Consider the following 12259-nt stretch of genomic DNA (forward strand, 5'->3'; position numbering starts at 1 on the left):
TCTATGAATAATGCACAGTTTGTAACCCTCTAGTAGACACCTACTCATATCGAGGAGAATCAATGCTTCCAAAGGTAGGGAAGGATCTCTTCCAGCTGCCTTCTCTCTCCCCTCTGTTCAGATACTTAGGTAAATGGCTGCTTTCTGGAGTAAACTTTCCTCCCACCATTTCTGTTCCAGTCACCCTGACATCTGCTAAAGCTCTTCACAAAAGCTGATTTCTATTTCTAGCCCAACTACCAGTCCTGGGAATTACCATGCAACCTCTTCCCTGTCAGGATGCTTGCTGGTGAGCAGAACACTGTCTAATTCAATATGCAGTCCAGAGGAGGGGGGGGAAGCTGCCACAATGGAGAAGAAGGCAGATTTTACATCATCTTTGAAGAAATAAAATAGCAATTCCTCCCCATGCCAGGCAGAGGATGGAGGTGGCATCTATAACTCAGTAGGTGGCACTCGGTTTCTTGAGTCAGCACCGAGCCAGGGCTCCAGCCTGGGCTTGGTAGAGCATTTGGGTGTGTCTTTAGGTTTGGTTTTAGCAAGGTGATGTTCATTAAAGAGCCATTCTTGTAAGGTTAGGGAGATTGGCCACTGTGTCTGAGGCAAATTCCATTGCTGCTGAGAATATCCTGGCTCTCTGGCTTCTTCAGCTGGGTGCATTTTGATTTTTCTTCCTTTCTGTGCCCTTTCAGGCAGCACCTCAGTTCAACCCAGAGCTGTCTGCCTTTCAGCAGGAGCTGAAAACATCCTAAAAACTTTGTTACTTTAGGGAGGAGGTTGCTCAAGCCTATTTTCTCTTAAGAGTGCAAGCACTACAGAGCAAGAACAGAAGCTGAGGGCACAAATATGCCCCATTCAGGGGCTTTGAGTGCCAGACTGGCACAGTGCTGCTGACCAGGATAACCTCTACAATTCAGTATTTTCTCTCCAGTTGGTCACAGTCCTTCCTGAGCTCATGCACTGTAGTTGGCAACACTGCATCATGGAATAGTTTTTGAAAAAAATCAAGATTTACTTACGTTTAAAAATGGCATCTCAGAGCAATATTCCTAGCCTCCTGTTAAGTTATGCACTAGACAGAACAGAAAGATTATCTCAAGTTACCTCAAATTTTAAATCTCAAAGATTATCTCAACTTCCTGGTCAAAACCCATCAGCTAATACCTGCAAAATGTCCATGCTACCAAAACAACACCAATTATGCTTGAAGAGTGGATATTCTTGAAGTGTCTTCACCACACATTATCAGCTGCATTCTGTTACAAGTAATTAGTATATTAGGAATTAAAAGAGCAGAGGTAGTGGTGCATGTTAAAATTGGATTTTTCCTATCTAAGAAGCATGCACGGAGTAGGATGTAGTATGAGAACAAGCACATTTGGCTAAAAGCTCTGGTTTACATAGTGCTGGCTGCTCCCTTGCCGTGAGCTGTGCAGTCAAGCTGAGTCAACAGTAATAAAATAATACATTTGTATTTATTAATTTTTTATGTTGGCTTTTGAAAAGAGGAAGAGGGGTGAGAAGACAGGCTATCAGAGGAAGATGTCCATGAGATGCATCTCTGCTAAACTCATTTTCAAGCCACATGAATAGTTCCACATCTGGTAAGACTCAAAAATGAAATTCAGGTCCTAACCCTTATTTAGTCTCAGACTTCCATGGACAAATCCCATTCTCTTAAAAATTTCACTGTGTGGCTTCTCTTCTCTGCAAGGCAGGGTTAATAACTCTGCCTGCCTCTCATGGGTGCAGTGGAGCCAATTTAATCACTGCCAGCTCTGTGGAATCCCTGGGTGAAAGGAACAACAGAAATATGGAAAAGAGGGGTTATTAATAGGTGGTGCTTGCCCTGACATACATCACATGCACTGTTACTCATTCTAGACAGTAATTTACAGGGAGTGAAAAGATGTTCTTCAGTGTAAATACAAATGACACATGGATGCTCTTAGGCCTCTGGGGTGTTGCCATCCCCAAGGAGTCTATTCAGAGCAGTCTACATCAAGTGGTGCCACCCTGAGCAGATCATATATCATATGCAGGTAAAATTAGAGTCTGAAGGGGGTGTGGAATCTAAATAGTTAAATTTTAACTTCTAGACAGTTTACATGGTAAAGGCAGGTGAACTTCCTGTGCTGGAACTGGTGTGCAGACCAAATTCATGGTGATTTTCAGCTTTTTCTGCCTCCTCCATGAAGTCCAAAGGTTAACTCCTCTCTGACACCTGGGACACCCTCTTATTATCAGGGCTGCATTGGATACAAAAGTTTTACCTTCTGTGTTTTTTAAGTGATGGCTTTAAAGGCCAGAAGTGAGGGGAGCCTGTGACAATAATCTGGAGTCACAAATGCACCCTTGAGGAGAAATGCACTTTTAAGAAACACATGGCAGTGAATTTCAGCTCTTCATCTTTGCTTGTCCACATTACAAACTGTGATTCTCTGTAGACAATTCAACAGTAATAGCAGCTGGGGACTGAGGAGCTTGTGTCAAGTGAGTCTGAAGATGTTAAAACTGGAATAAGAAGAAAATCAGGATGCAGCACAGCTGCCCATGGTATGACCAGGCTCTGACTAGAAGACACTGGGGCAGCAGGAAGCACTTCAGTCTGGCAGAAAGCATTTTACTGGGGTTGTGTGTGTGGAAAACATCCTACTTAAACTGTGAGGCATCCTAGCCACTGTTGTCATTGTCCCCAGTTCCTGCTGAGTGCTGAAATCACCAGCCAGCATAGAAATTATCCACTGTTGGTAGTCCAGGCTGGCAGTGATGACATTGCTGATGAAGTACAAAGGTGATTAAAAAGGACTTCAAGGCACTGGGTCGTTTAGTTGATGGGTCAGGAGCACAGGTGGTGTTCGCCTCAGTTCCAGCAGTGGAAGACCTGAATGAGAAGAGGACTAGGAAAACAAAACTTCTCTGATCAATAGGTGGCTGAGGGATTGGTGCCACCGGCGGAACTTTGGGTTTTTTGGCCACGGGACAACTTCCATACTACCAAGTGTCCTCAAATCAGATGGGCTTCATCTAACTAACAAGGGGAAAAGGACTCTAGCTTGTAAGTTGGAGAGGCTGATAAGGAGGGCTTTAAACTAGGTTTGAAGGGGGATGGGGTTGAAACTGGGCTCTCCAGAAAGGAGCCTAAGGGTGGTCTACCCAAGATAAGAGACAAACCAGCGGCCCAGCTGAAGTGCATGTACACCAATGCAAGCAGCATGGGCAACAAACAGGAGGAGCTGGGAGCCATTGTGCATCAGGAAAGCTATGATGTAGTCACTATCACAGAAACGTGGTGGGATGACTCCCATGACTGGAGTGCTGCCATGGGTGGCTACAGGCTCTTCAGAAGGGACAGGCAGGGTAGGAAAGGTGGAGGGGTAGCTCTGTATGTTCAGCAATAATAAGGTGGAGTGCCTGTGGATTAGAATCAGAGGAAGGGCCAACAAGGCTGATATCATGATGGGAGTCTGTTACAGACCACCCAATCAGGATGATGAGGATGATGAATTATTCTACAGGCAGCTGGCTGATGTCTCAAAATCATCATCCCTTGTTCTCGTGGGCGACTTTAACCTGCCAGACATCTGCTGGGAACTCCACACCACAGAGAGGAAGCAGTCTAGGAGATTCCTGGAGTGTATAGAGGATAATTTCCTGCTCCAACTAGTAAATGAGCCCACCAGGGATGGAGCCTCGCTTGACCTTCTTTTCACAAACAGAGAGGAGCTGGTGGGAGATGTGGTGGTCGGTGGACGCCTGGGACTTAGCAATCATGAAATAATAAAGTTTTCAATATTCAGGGATACAAGGAGGGTCATCAATAAAACCTCGGCGTTGGACTTCCGGAGGGCAGATTTTGGCCTATTCAGAAGACTTGTTCAGAGTGTACCCTGGGAAACAGCCCTTGAAAACAGAGGGGTTCAGGAGGGATGGTCGTTCTTCAAGGAGCAAGTTTTGAAAGCACAGGAGCAGGCTGTCCCAGTGTGCTGAAAGGCAAGCCAGCGGGGAAGATGACCAGTCTGGCTGAATTGGGAGACTCTAAAAGAAATTAGGGTTAAGAAGAGGGCCTACCAATAATAGAAAAAAGGGCTAACTACTGAGGAGGAATTTAGGAATATAGTTAAGTCATGTAGAAAGAAAATCAGAGAGACAAAGGCACAATGTGAACAGAATCTCGCCACCTCTGTGAAGGATAACAAAAAGTCCTTCTACAGATACATCAGCAGCAAAAGAAGGGGCAAGGAAAACATCCATTCTTTACTGGATATGGGTGGGAATATAGTTGTCAAAGATGAAGAAAAGGCTGAGGTATTTAACACCTTCTTTACCTCAGTTTTCAACAGAAAGACAGGTTACCCTGAAGACAGATGGCTTCTGGAGCTTGTAGAAGGTGACAAGAAACTAAACAGCCCCCCTGTAATCCTGAAGGACACAGTCAGTGACCTACTGAGATGCTTGGATCCCCACAAGTCTATGGGACCGGATGGGATCCACCCAAGGGTGATGAGGGAGCTGGCAGAAGAGCTTGCCAAACCTCTCTCTATCATCTACCAACAGTCCTGGCTCATTGGGGACATCCCAGATGATTGGAAGTTGGCGAATGTCACACCAATCCACAAAAAGGGCCAGAAAGAGGACCCAGGAAACTACAGGCCCATCAGCCTGACCTCAGTGCCTGGCAGGGTCATGGAACAGCTCATCCTCAGTGCAATCACACAGCACCTGCAGGATGGGCAAGGGATCAGACCCAGCCAGCACGGGTTTAGGAAGGGCAGGTCATGCCTGACCAACCTGAGCTCCTTTTATGATCAGGTGACCCGACTGGTGGATGAGGGGAAGGCTGTGGATGTGGTCTACCTGGATTTCAGCAAAGCCTTTGACACCGTCCCCCATAGGATTCTCCTGGAAAAGCTGTCAGCCCACAGCTTGGACAGGAGCACCCTGTGCTGGGTTAGGAACTGGCTGGAGGGCCGGGCCCAGAGAGTGGTGCTGAACGGGGCTGCATCCAGTTGGTGGCCGGTCACTAGTGGTGTCCCCCAGGGATCAGTGTTGGGCCCAGTGCTGTTCAACATCTTCATTGATGATTGAGATGAGGGGATTGAGTCCATCATCAGCAAATTCGCAGACGACACCAAGCTGGGGGGGAGTGTGGATCAGCTGGAAGGCAGGAGGGCTCTGCAGAGGGACCTGGACAGACTGGAGAGTTGGGCTGATTCCAATGGGATGAGGTTCAACACAACAACCCCATGGGGAGCTCCAGGCTGGGCACAGAGTGGCAGAAAGGGACCTGGGAGTCTGGATTGCCAGGAAGCTGAACAGGAGCCAGCAGTGTGCCCAGGTGGCCAAGAAGGCCAATGGCATCCTGGGCTGGCTCAGGAACAGCGTGGCCAGCAGGTCCAGGGAAGGGATTCTGCCCCTGTGCTCAGCTCTGGTGAGGCCACAGCTTGAGTCCTGTGTCCAGTTCTGAGCCCCTCAGCTCAGGAAGGAGATTGAGGTGCTGGAGCAGGTCCAGAGAAGAGCAAGGAGGCTGTGAAGGGATCCAGCACAAGTCCTGTGAGGAAGGGCTGAGGGAGCTGGGGGTGTTGAGGCTGGAGAAGAGGAGGCTCAGGGGAGACCTCATCACTCTCTCCAACTCCCTGAAAGGAGGTTGGAGCCAGGGGGAGGTTGGGCTCTTTTCCCAGGCAACTCTCAGCAAGACAAGAGGGCAGGGTCTCAAGTTGTGCCAGGGGAGGTTTAGGTTGGAGATTAGAAAGAATTTCTTTCTGGAGAGGGTGATCAGCCATTGGAATGGGCTGCCCAGGGAAGTAGTGGATTCTCCGTGTCTGGAGATATTTCCAAAGAGCCTGGATGTGGCACTGAGTGCCATGGGCTGGGAACCGCAACGGTGGTTCAAGGGTTGGACTTGATGATCTCTGAGGTCCCTTCCAACCCAGCCAATTCTATGATTCTATGATTCTAAATAAGAGGCACAGAAATGCAAAGATCTCCGAAGAAAGGCACTTACCTTTCTGTCTCTGCATGTCTAGCCATGTCTGTCTCATGCCATTAATTTGAAACTCGGGGGGGAGGGAAAAAGAATTTTCTTTGTGTCTGTCTCCTTCTGTATCCCCCAAGGCAAATTAAAGATGGATGTGAGGTTATTCAGTTTTGGTAATAATATACACACAGCTCCCAGACTTCCTGCTATTGTGCGATTATTTAGATTAATTGACTAAGAAAGCTGCAGCATCATCTCAGGCCCTTAATAAGGAAGACTGCAACATGGATTTATACAGCATTAATGCATATTGCTGTGTGACACAGTCTTGCCCTTAGAAGCATATGGACAAATCTCATTGCTGAGTGTCTGCCAGCACCAACTGTACCTTTATATTAAGTGAAGGATTGCATGCTGCCTTGCCTGTGGGGGCATGGCACCTTGAGAGCAAGAAAGAGAGGGTTGATGATATTTTTAGAAACCTCGTTAGTGGGTAACTTTGCTCCTCCAGAAGTCACTTCCCATCAGCCTCTGCTGAACGTTTCTGAGAACTGCTGGTGTGTTGCTGGTTTGTGACCCTGTCTGCACAGGTCTAATAGCTGGAATCTTAAAGAGGCTTTTAGGTGCTTTGCAGTGTTATGTTCTGAACAGGGAGAGAGAATCCATACAGGGAAAGCTTTTAAGGAATGGTCTCCCCCTTTTGTTTTCCTGCTGAGAGTTTAACACATTGGTGCAGTTGCCTGACTGTGCTGCACCAGCTCAGTCTGGCCCAAGCCTGAGGTTTAAATTGACCAAATCTCACCAAAATTAGACTTTGAGAATCTCAAAGGCAAATCTGTTTCTCCTAAAACATCTCCATTATTTTGACTAATGTCAGCCAGAGAAGCAGCACATGTGTGTCCTCTTTCAGCATACCCAACACATTCCTTTGTTACATCAGTGAAAATCCAGAGGCTCTCTGTTGACTTCACTGCTATTGGGATGATGGGTTTAAAGGAAGCTGCACTTCTCCGCCTTTTGTTAACTTCCTGGCACCTTTTTCATAGTCTGGGAAGTGAGACTTATTTGATACTCAAGAAATTAATAATAATATGAACCCAATGCTAATTTGTGTGATTGACTGGAAGAGCCACTGCAGCTTTCTGGATGTATCTTCAGGTTTAAACAACCAAACCTCATAATCAGTTTGCTCTTAGGACCTTGCTCAGTTGCTGTGACAAATGCATCCTAATTCAGGGTGTTGGTGATACCTCACAATATTGTAGTGTACAATGTAGAGCTGATATAATCTTTGGCACAGTGTACAGTGGCATCTCACCATGCCAGGCATCTAGAGGGGACTGGAGCACCCCCATGTTGGGCAGTGAGAGTGAGGCTCCTTTGTGAGACTCCTCAGTGACAGATGAGACCCAGAAAAGTTTTTAGTCTGCATTCTGGTCGGGCTGTGGCGACAGCGTGTTGGGGAAAATCTTAAAAGAACCCCAAACACATAAATTAGGAACTGTATCCAAACCCTGTGTAAGTAAGTAACAAACTGTTGTAAGGCATAGGACTGACTTGGCACCACAGTGAAGAGAAAATCCTTGGAGACTGCTTCATAGAACAGGAGTTAAAATGTTGTCATTGCTTACTTTAGAAATGAAATAGGTAATTCCAGGCACAGGACTCAAAGCTTTATTGTTTCTGCACAATGGCCTAGACTCAAGTCCAGGCTCAGCGTGAGGTTGGCTCAGGAGGAAGTCTAAACTGAACTCTGTCTATCACAGCATGGTCTCCAGTTCCATCCTGATTTCTGTGCCTACTTGTAAAGTAGGATCAGACAGTAGGAACAAGCCTGATGATTTTACCCCAAATGGCTTTATTGACATTAAAACTCAAGTCTTCCAAGTGCTTGTTCTCTCTCTTTGCCGAACAGTTGCTGTAGTAACTCCAAGTATGGCAGGGTCTTCTGACAGGCAGCCAGGAAGTCCCAGGCTTAAGTTTTCAAGTGGGCACGTCCAGCTCTGCATTCAGTTTCTTTCCGTACCCTCTAAGCCAGAAGATGAGCATCCCTAGAATATTAGGTGCTTAATTAGCAGCTTGTGCATGCTGAGCTCATCAGGCAGATGAGCAGAGCACAGGGACTCAGTGGCAGTAGTTGTGTTGACCAGGGCTCCCTGTTCTCCCACCCTACAGCTGATCTCACGTGTCTCTGTCTCGCTGTCCAGGTTTTATTGGGATTTGACCATGCTGCTCCTGATGGTGGGGAACTTGATCATCATTCCCGTGGGTATCACTTTCTTCAAGGATGAAAACACCACTCCCTGGATCGTCTTCAACGTGGTTTCAGACACCTTCTTCCTCATCGACCTCGTCCTCAACTTTCGAACGGGCATTGTGGTGGAGGACAACACCGAGATCATCCTGGATCCGCAGAGGATCAAGATGAAGTACCTGAAGAGCTGGTTTGTGGTGGATTTTATCTCCTCCATCCCCGTGGACTACATCTTCCTGATCGTTGAGACCCGCATCGACTCCGAGGTGTACAAGACAGCCCGGGCGCTGCGCATCGTGCGCTTCACCAAGATCCTCAGCCTCCTGCGCCTCCTGCGGCTCTCCCGCCTCATCCGCTACATCCACCAGTGGGAGGAGGTGAGCAGGGGCTCTGATGCTCTTCTATCCTAAATCTTACGCTGGTATCACACAAAAGTGTCTCCTTTCAATGCCCGTTCTCCCGCTTTATCCCAAGGGGAATGCTGAGGAATTGTGTCTTGAGTCTAATGCTTGGCTTTCAGCGGGTTCCTTCAGCACGTTGTTACGTGGTCACTTGGGACTGTGCTGGCTGCTTCATGGGTACAGTGCTTACACTCTGTGGAGGTGATGTGTGGGCTGGGAGGAGAGTAAGTAGAGGTGGACGCCTTGCAGGATGTGTGTAGTTGTAGAGCTGCATAGGAGTGGAGGGGTAGGCCAAATAGGGGCATTCATGCCTTCTCAGGGCCCCAGAAGGTCCAAGAGAAGCTCAAAGGAAAGGTCTAGAGACAGATGATCTGCAGAACCCATGTCATTTGTTTACCCAAGCATCATCATCTTTTACATGCTTATCTCTTGAATAAATGGCTTGGTGATGTGGGTATAACCTTCTTGCTTTCCCTATTCTCTGACACTTGTGTTAAAGGTAAGGGGGAAAGTGAGCAATCTGCAGACAAATGGGCTGTTTAAAAACCATAAAGGTCTGGGGAAAGAAAGCAAGAGCCCCCAGTACCCCTGAGTCAGTTGTCAGGCCTAAAGTGAGTGAAAGCCACAGCCTTACAAGTAGTTTGAAGATTTCTTGGGTTTTTTTCCTGTCTCCGTACTCTCTAAATCAGAGAGAAAGCTCACTGCAGCTTTCTCCACATGTCAGGAACATATTTTCAAGACAAGGAAAGCTGGTGAGGGCAATTTCATCTTCCTTCCTGTTCTTTCTCCTCTGCTTTGGAGCAGAGCCTGATGCAGAGCATGATCTAATGCAGAGTGTGCTCCTGGGAATGTGAAGTGAAAGCAGTCATGCAAGTCATGGCTAGATTGCACCGAGCTGTCAGAACACTAATTCATGATAGAGCTCTGGACCATTTCCTCCTCCCAGCATCACAGACTTGAAGAGAGAGCACTGGTGCATACTTTACAAATTTTAGGCTTCATCTTTGTGGAGTTATAATTTTTGAATGCTTCACTGACACCAGAGCATAATGCCTTGTTGAAGTTTGGGATGACATTGTGCAGGATACTGTACAGATGTTGAGGGAGAGATGGCTGCAGCCCTGAAGAATTCACTATGGGATTGATTTGCTTGTTAGCACAGGCCAGCAAGAAATGCATGGAGAGATGGAGATAAAGAAAGCAGAAGTGTCTTTCCTGATTTGACTCAGTAAGTCAGGGCAGTGAAATGTCTCCAGGTCTGTTGTCTTGTCCCTTGCTTGCGTTGCATCTCTGCCCTCTAATCCCTGAATGCTCAGGAAAGGTGAGTTGGTGGCTTAGGCAGTTCCTAAGGCAGCTCCTTCATACAGCTCTCCATGGAGCCAGAGCAGTGCAGAACTCTGAGCTTGCTCTGCTCCTTGACTTCTTTTCCATAAGGTGATTGAAGAGGATTTCAGTATATTTGCTGTCAATTGTACCAAATTTGTTTTTAAAAATAATGGCACAAAACCAAATCAGTGCCCTCGCCCTCCCTGTCTTCTCACAGTGTTTCACTGAGCAGCCAGTTCTCAGCTCAGTCTGGTGACACACACACATCACAGGGACATTTTGCCCTTTTGCTGCCTGTCCTGGGGAGGGGGTCACAGCCCAGCCAGGCGCTTTCTGAATCCCCCTGAAGAGCAGACTCCCTGGAGTGATGCAGTGCTGCAAGTGGAAGGGACAGATGGTGTTGGATTGCAGTTGGAGACTGCAATGCAGACTCTGTTATGCATTGCAGAGCACACATGACAGTCTGCTTTCCAAACAGGGCTTGCCCCAAGCAGCAGTTTGCTGGAGAGTGCATGCTGCCAGGAGGTTCTCCACCTTCTTGAAGGGGGGAGAGCAGCACAGGGATGGGATGATCCCTCATCAGTGGTGCAGTGCATGCTACAAAGCCCCAAAGGAGACAGGGAAGAAAAGTGCTTCTTCATCTGTGCATGGGAATTAATAGTTGTGCTCCCTGGAACCACACTGATGGTTCCATCTTCCTGACTCGGATGTGGTGGACAGAGGATCCATCTCTGAAAGGTCACGTTGGTCTTTTCTCACCACACGGATCAGCAGTGATGATCCTGAAATTTGAATTCCTGTAGGACTGAGCACTGTTGGACTAAACTTACTGAGGTGTACACAGGCGCCCATTTGCTTTGCAGAGCAAAAGAACGTGGAAGAGTGTGAGGAGAAGAGGCTGCTGAGAAATTCTCTTTTCCTTTGCTCCCTCTCTGTGCCTCATCTTCTAGGCAGTATCCTCTCATAAGCTCATTGCATATGACTAAATAAACTAAAAAAGGCTTGTGAGTAGGGCACTCTGAAGAGGAATATGTCTGTGAACTACAGAACTGTGTGGGGGGCAGTCTGAGGCAGTTATTTAGGTGGGAGGGAGCCTTGGGTCTGCTCAGGGCACCCCTGCTCCTGCACAGAGCTCAGGCAGGGACTTGGGATGGAGCAGTTTCTGCCGCCATGGGAAACTTGGCTCCTTGCTTGTAAGTAGTGCTGAGTCTCTGGGTCCTGCATGAGGAGGAGAATGGGATGCTGTGTATACAGAGATGTTCATCTGCTTACTCTGCCTCCCAGATGAACATGACACACGTGTGTCACTTGGGCTGAGTGCAGGGTAAAGTGGTCAGTTCCCAAGTTCAGGCAGCCTCTCTGTTTCTTCCCCTGCAATTGTTCATGCTCTGCATGAATTTCTCACTCACTCTGCAGTGAGGAGGGGGCAGTCATCTCTCAGGCTGCAGAGCTGTAAAGCAGCCAGGCACTCAGCACTTCCAGATCAATGCTGGTCATGAGTGTGGGCTCCAGAGCCAGTGGTTTGAAGTGCCTGTACCATGCTGGCTCAGCAGTGGACTACCCTGACATCCTCCCCTGGATCCAAAACAAGTGCTTTGGGCACTACAGATGGGCAAACACCCTACAGAAAAAAAAGGGAGAAAAAACAAACAACCAATCTAGTAGACTAACGTTCACTGGAGTATGAAAAAAAAGCTTAAATCCAATGCAGCTTCATTTGCATTATCCATTTTGCATGAGTGGCCCAACGAATGAATTTACCAGTAGGGCAGAATATAAATAGAGTCTTTCTGAAGTGTCTGCTGTAGCTACCCTGCAGTAAGAAGCTTGATTGCAATGTAGGAAGGCATCCTCAGAGTGGCTGGAGCCTAGCTTGCCTGAATATCATTATAAACTTCAGTGTTGAGTAGTTATCAAGTCCATAAGCTGAGATGCAAGAGGGCTGGCAAGGTTTCTGTCTGAGCTGTGCTGCCAGGGTGCTGCAGTCATCATCTCTGCCTTTGAACCACTCCAGCAGCTCCTCAGGGTGTCAGGGCTGGTCTGGGGTTCTTCCCATGGCAGGATGGAGGCAGAATTGTCACCCATGGGCTCAGGGACCTTCACACACTTGGCTCTGAGACGTTGCTCAGAGAAAGCAGACTCCAAATACCCACATCCTACAAACCTCATCCCAAGGTCACCCAGCAGAAAGGATAAAAGTAGAATAAGCCCATGTATCCTATACAAAATAAACCAGTGCAGTTCAGATTGTGAGTGTTAAATAACAAAAAAAAGCCTTTAGGTTTTCATAGACAAAATTGA

At 47.5% G+C, this 12259-nt stretch overlaps 1 protein-coding gene across 1 annotated transcript in view; it reads left to right on the forward strand.

Annotated features, from left to right (window-relative positions):
- HCN4 (hyperpolarization activated cyclic nucleotide gated potassium channel 4) overlaps positions 1-12259 on the forward strand; it is a 106365-nt gene that overhangs the window by 25407 nt on the left and 68699 nt on the right. The window contains exon 2 of the mRNA XM_008495317.2: positions 8185-8608. Coding sequence (XP_008493539.2) covers positions 8185-8608 — 424 coding nt within the window. The remainder of the gene's footprint in view (positions 1-8184; positions 8609-12259) is intronic.

The sequence above is a fragment of the Calypte anna genome, chromosome 10 (assembly GCF_003957555.1).
Source record: "Calypte anna isolate BGI_N300 chromosome 10, bCalAnn1_v1.p, whole genome shotgun sequence".
Lineage (NCBI taxonomy): Eukaryota > Metazoa > Chordata > Aves > Apodiformes > Trochilidae > Calypte > Calypte anna.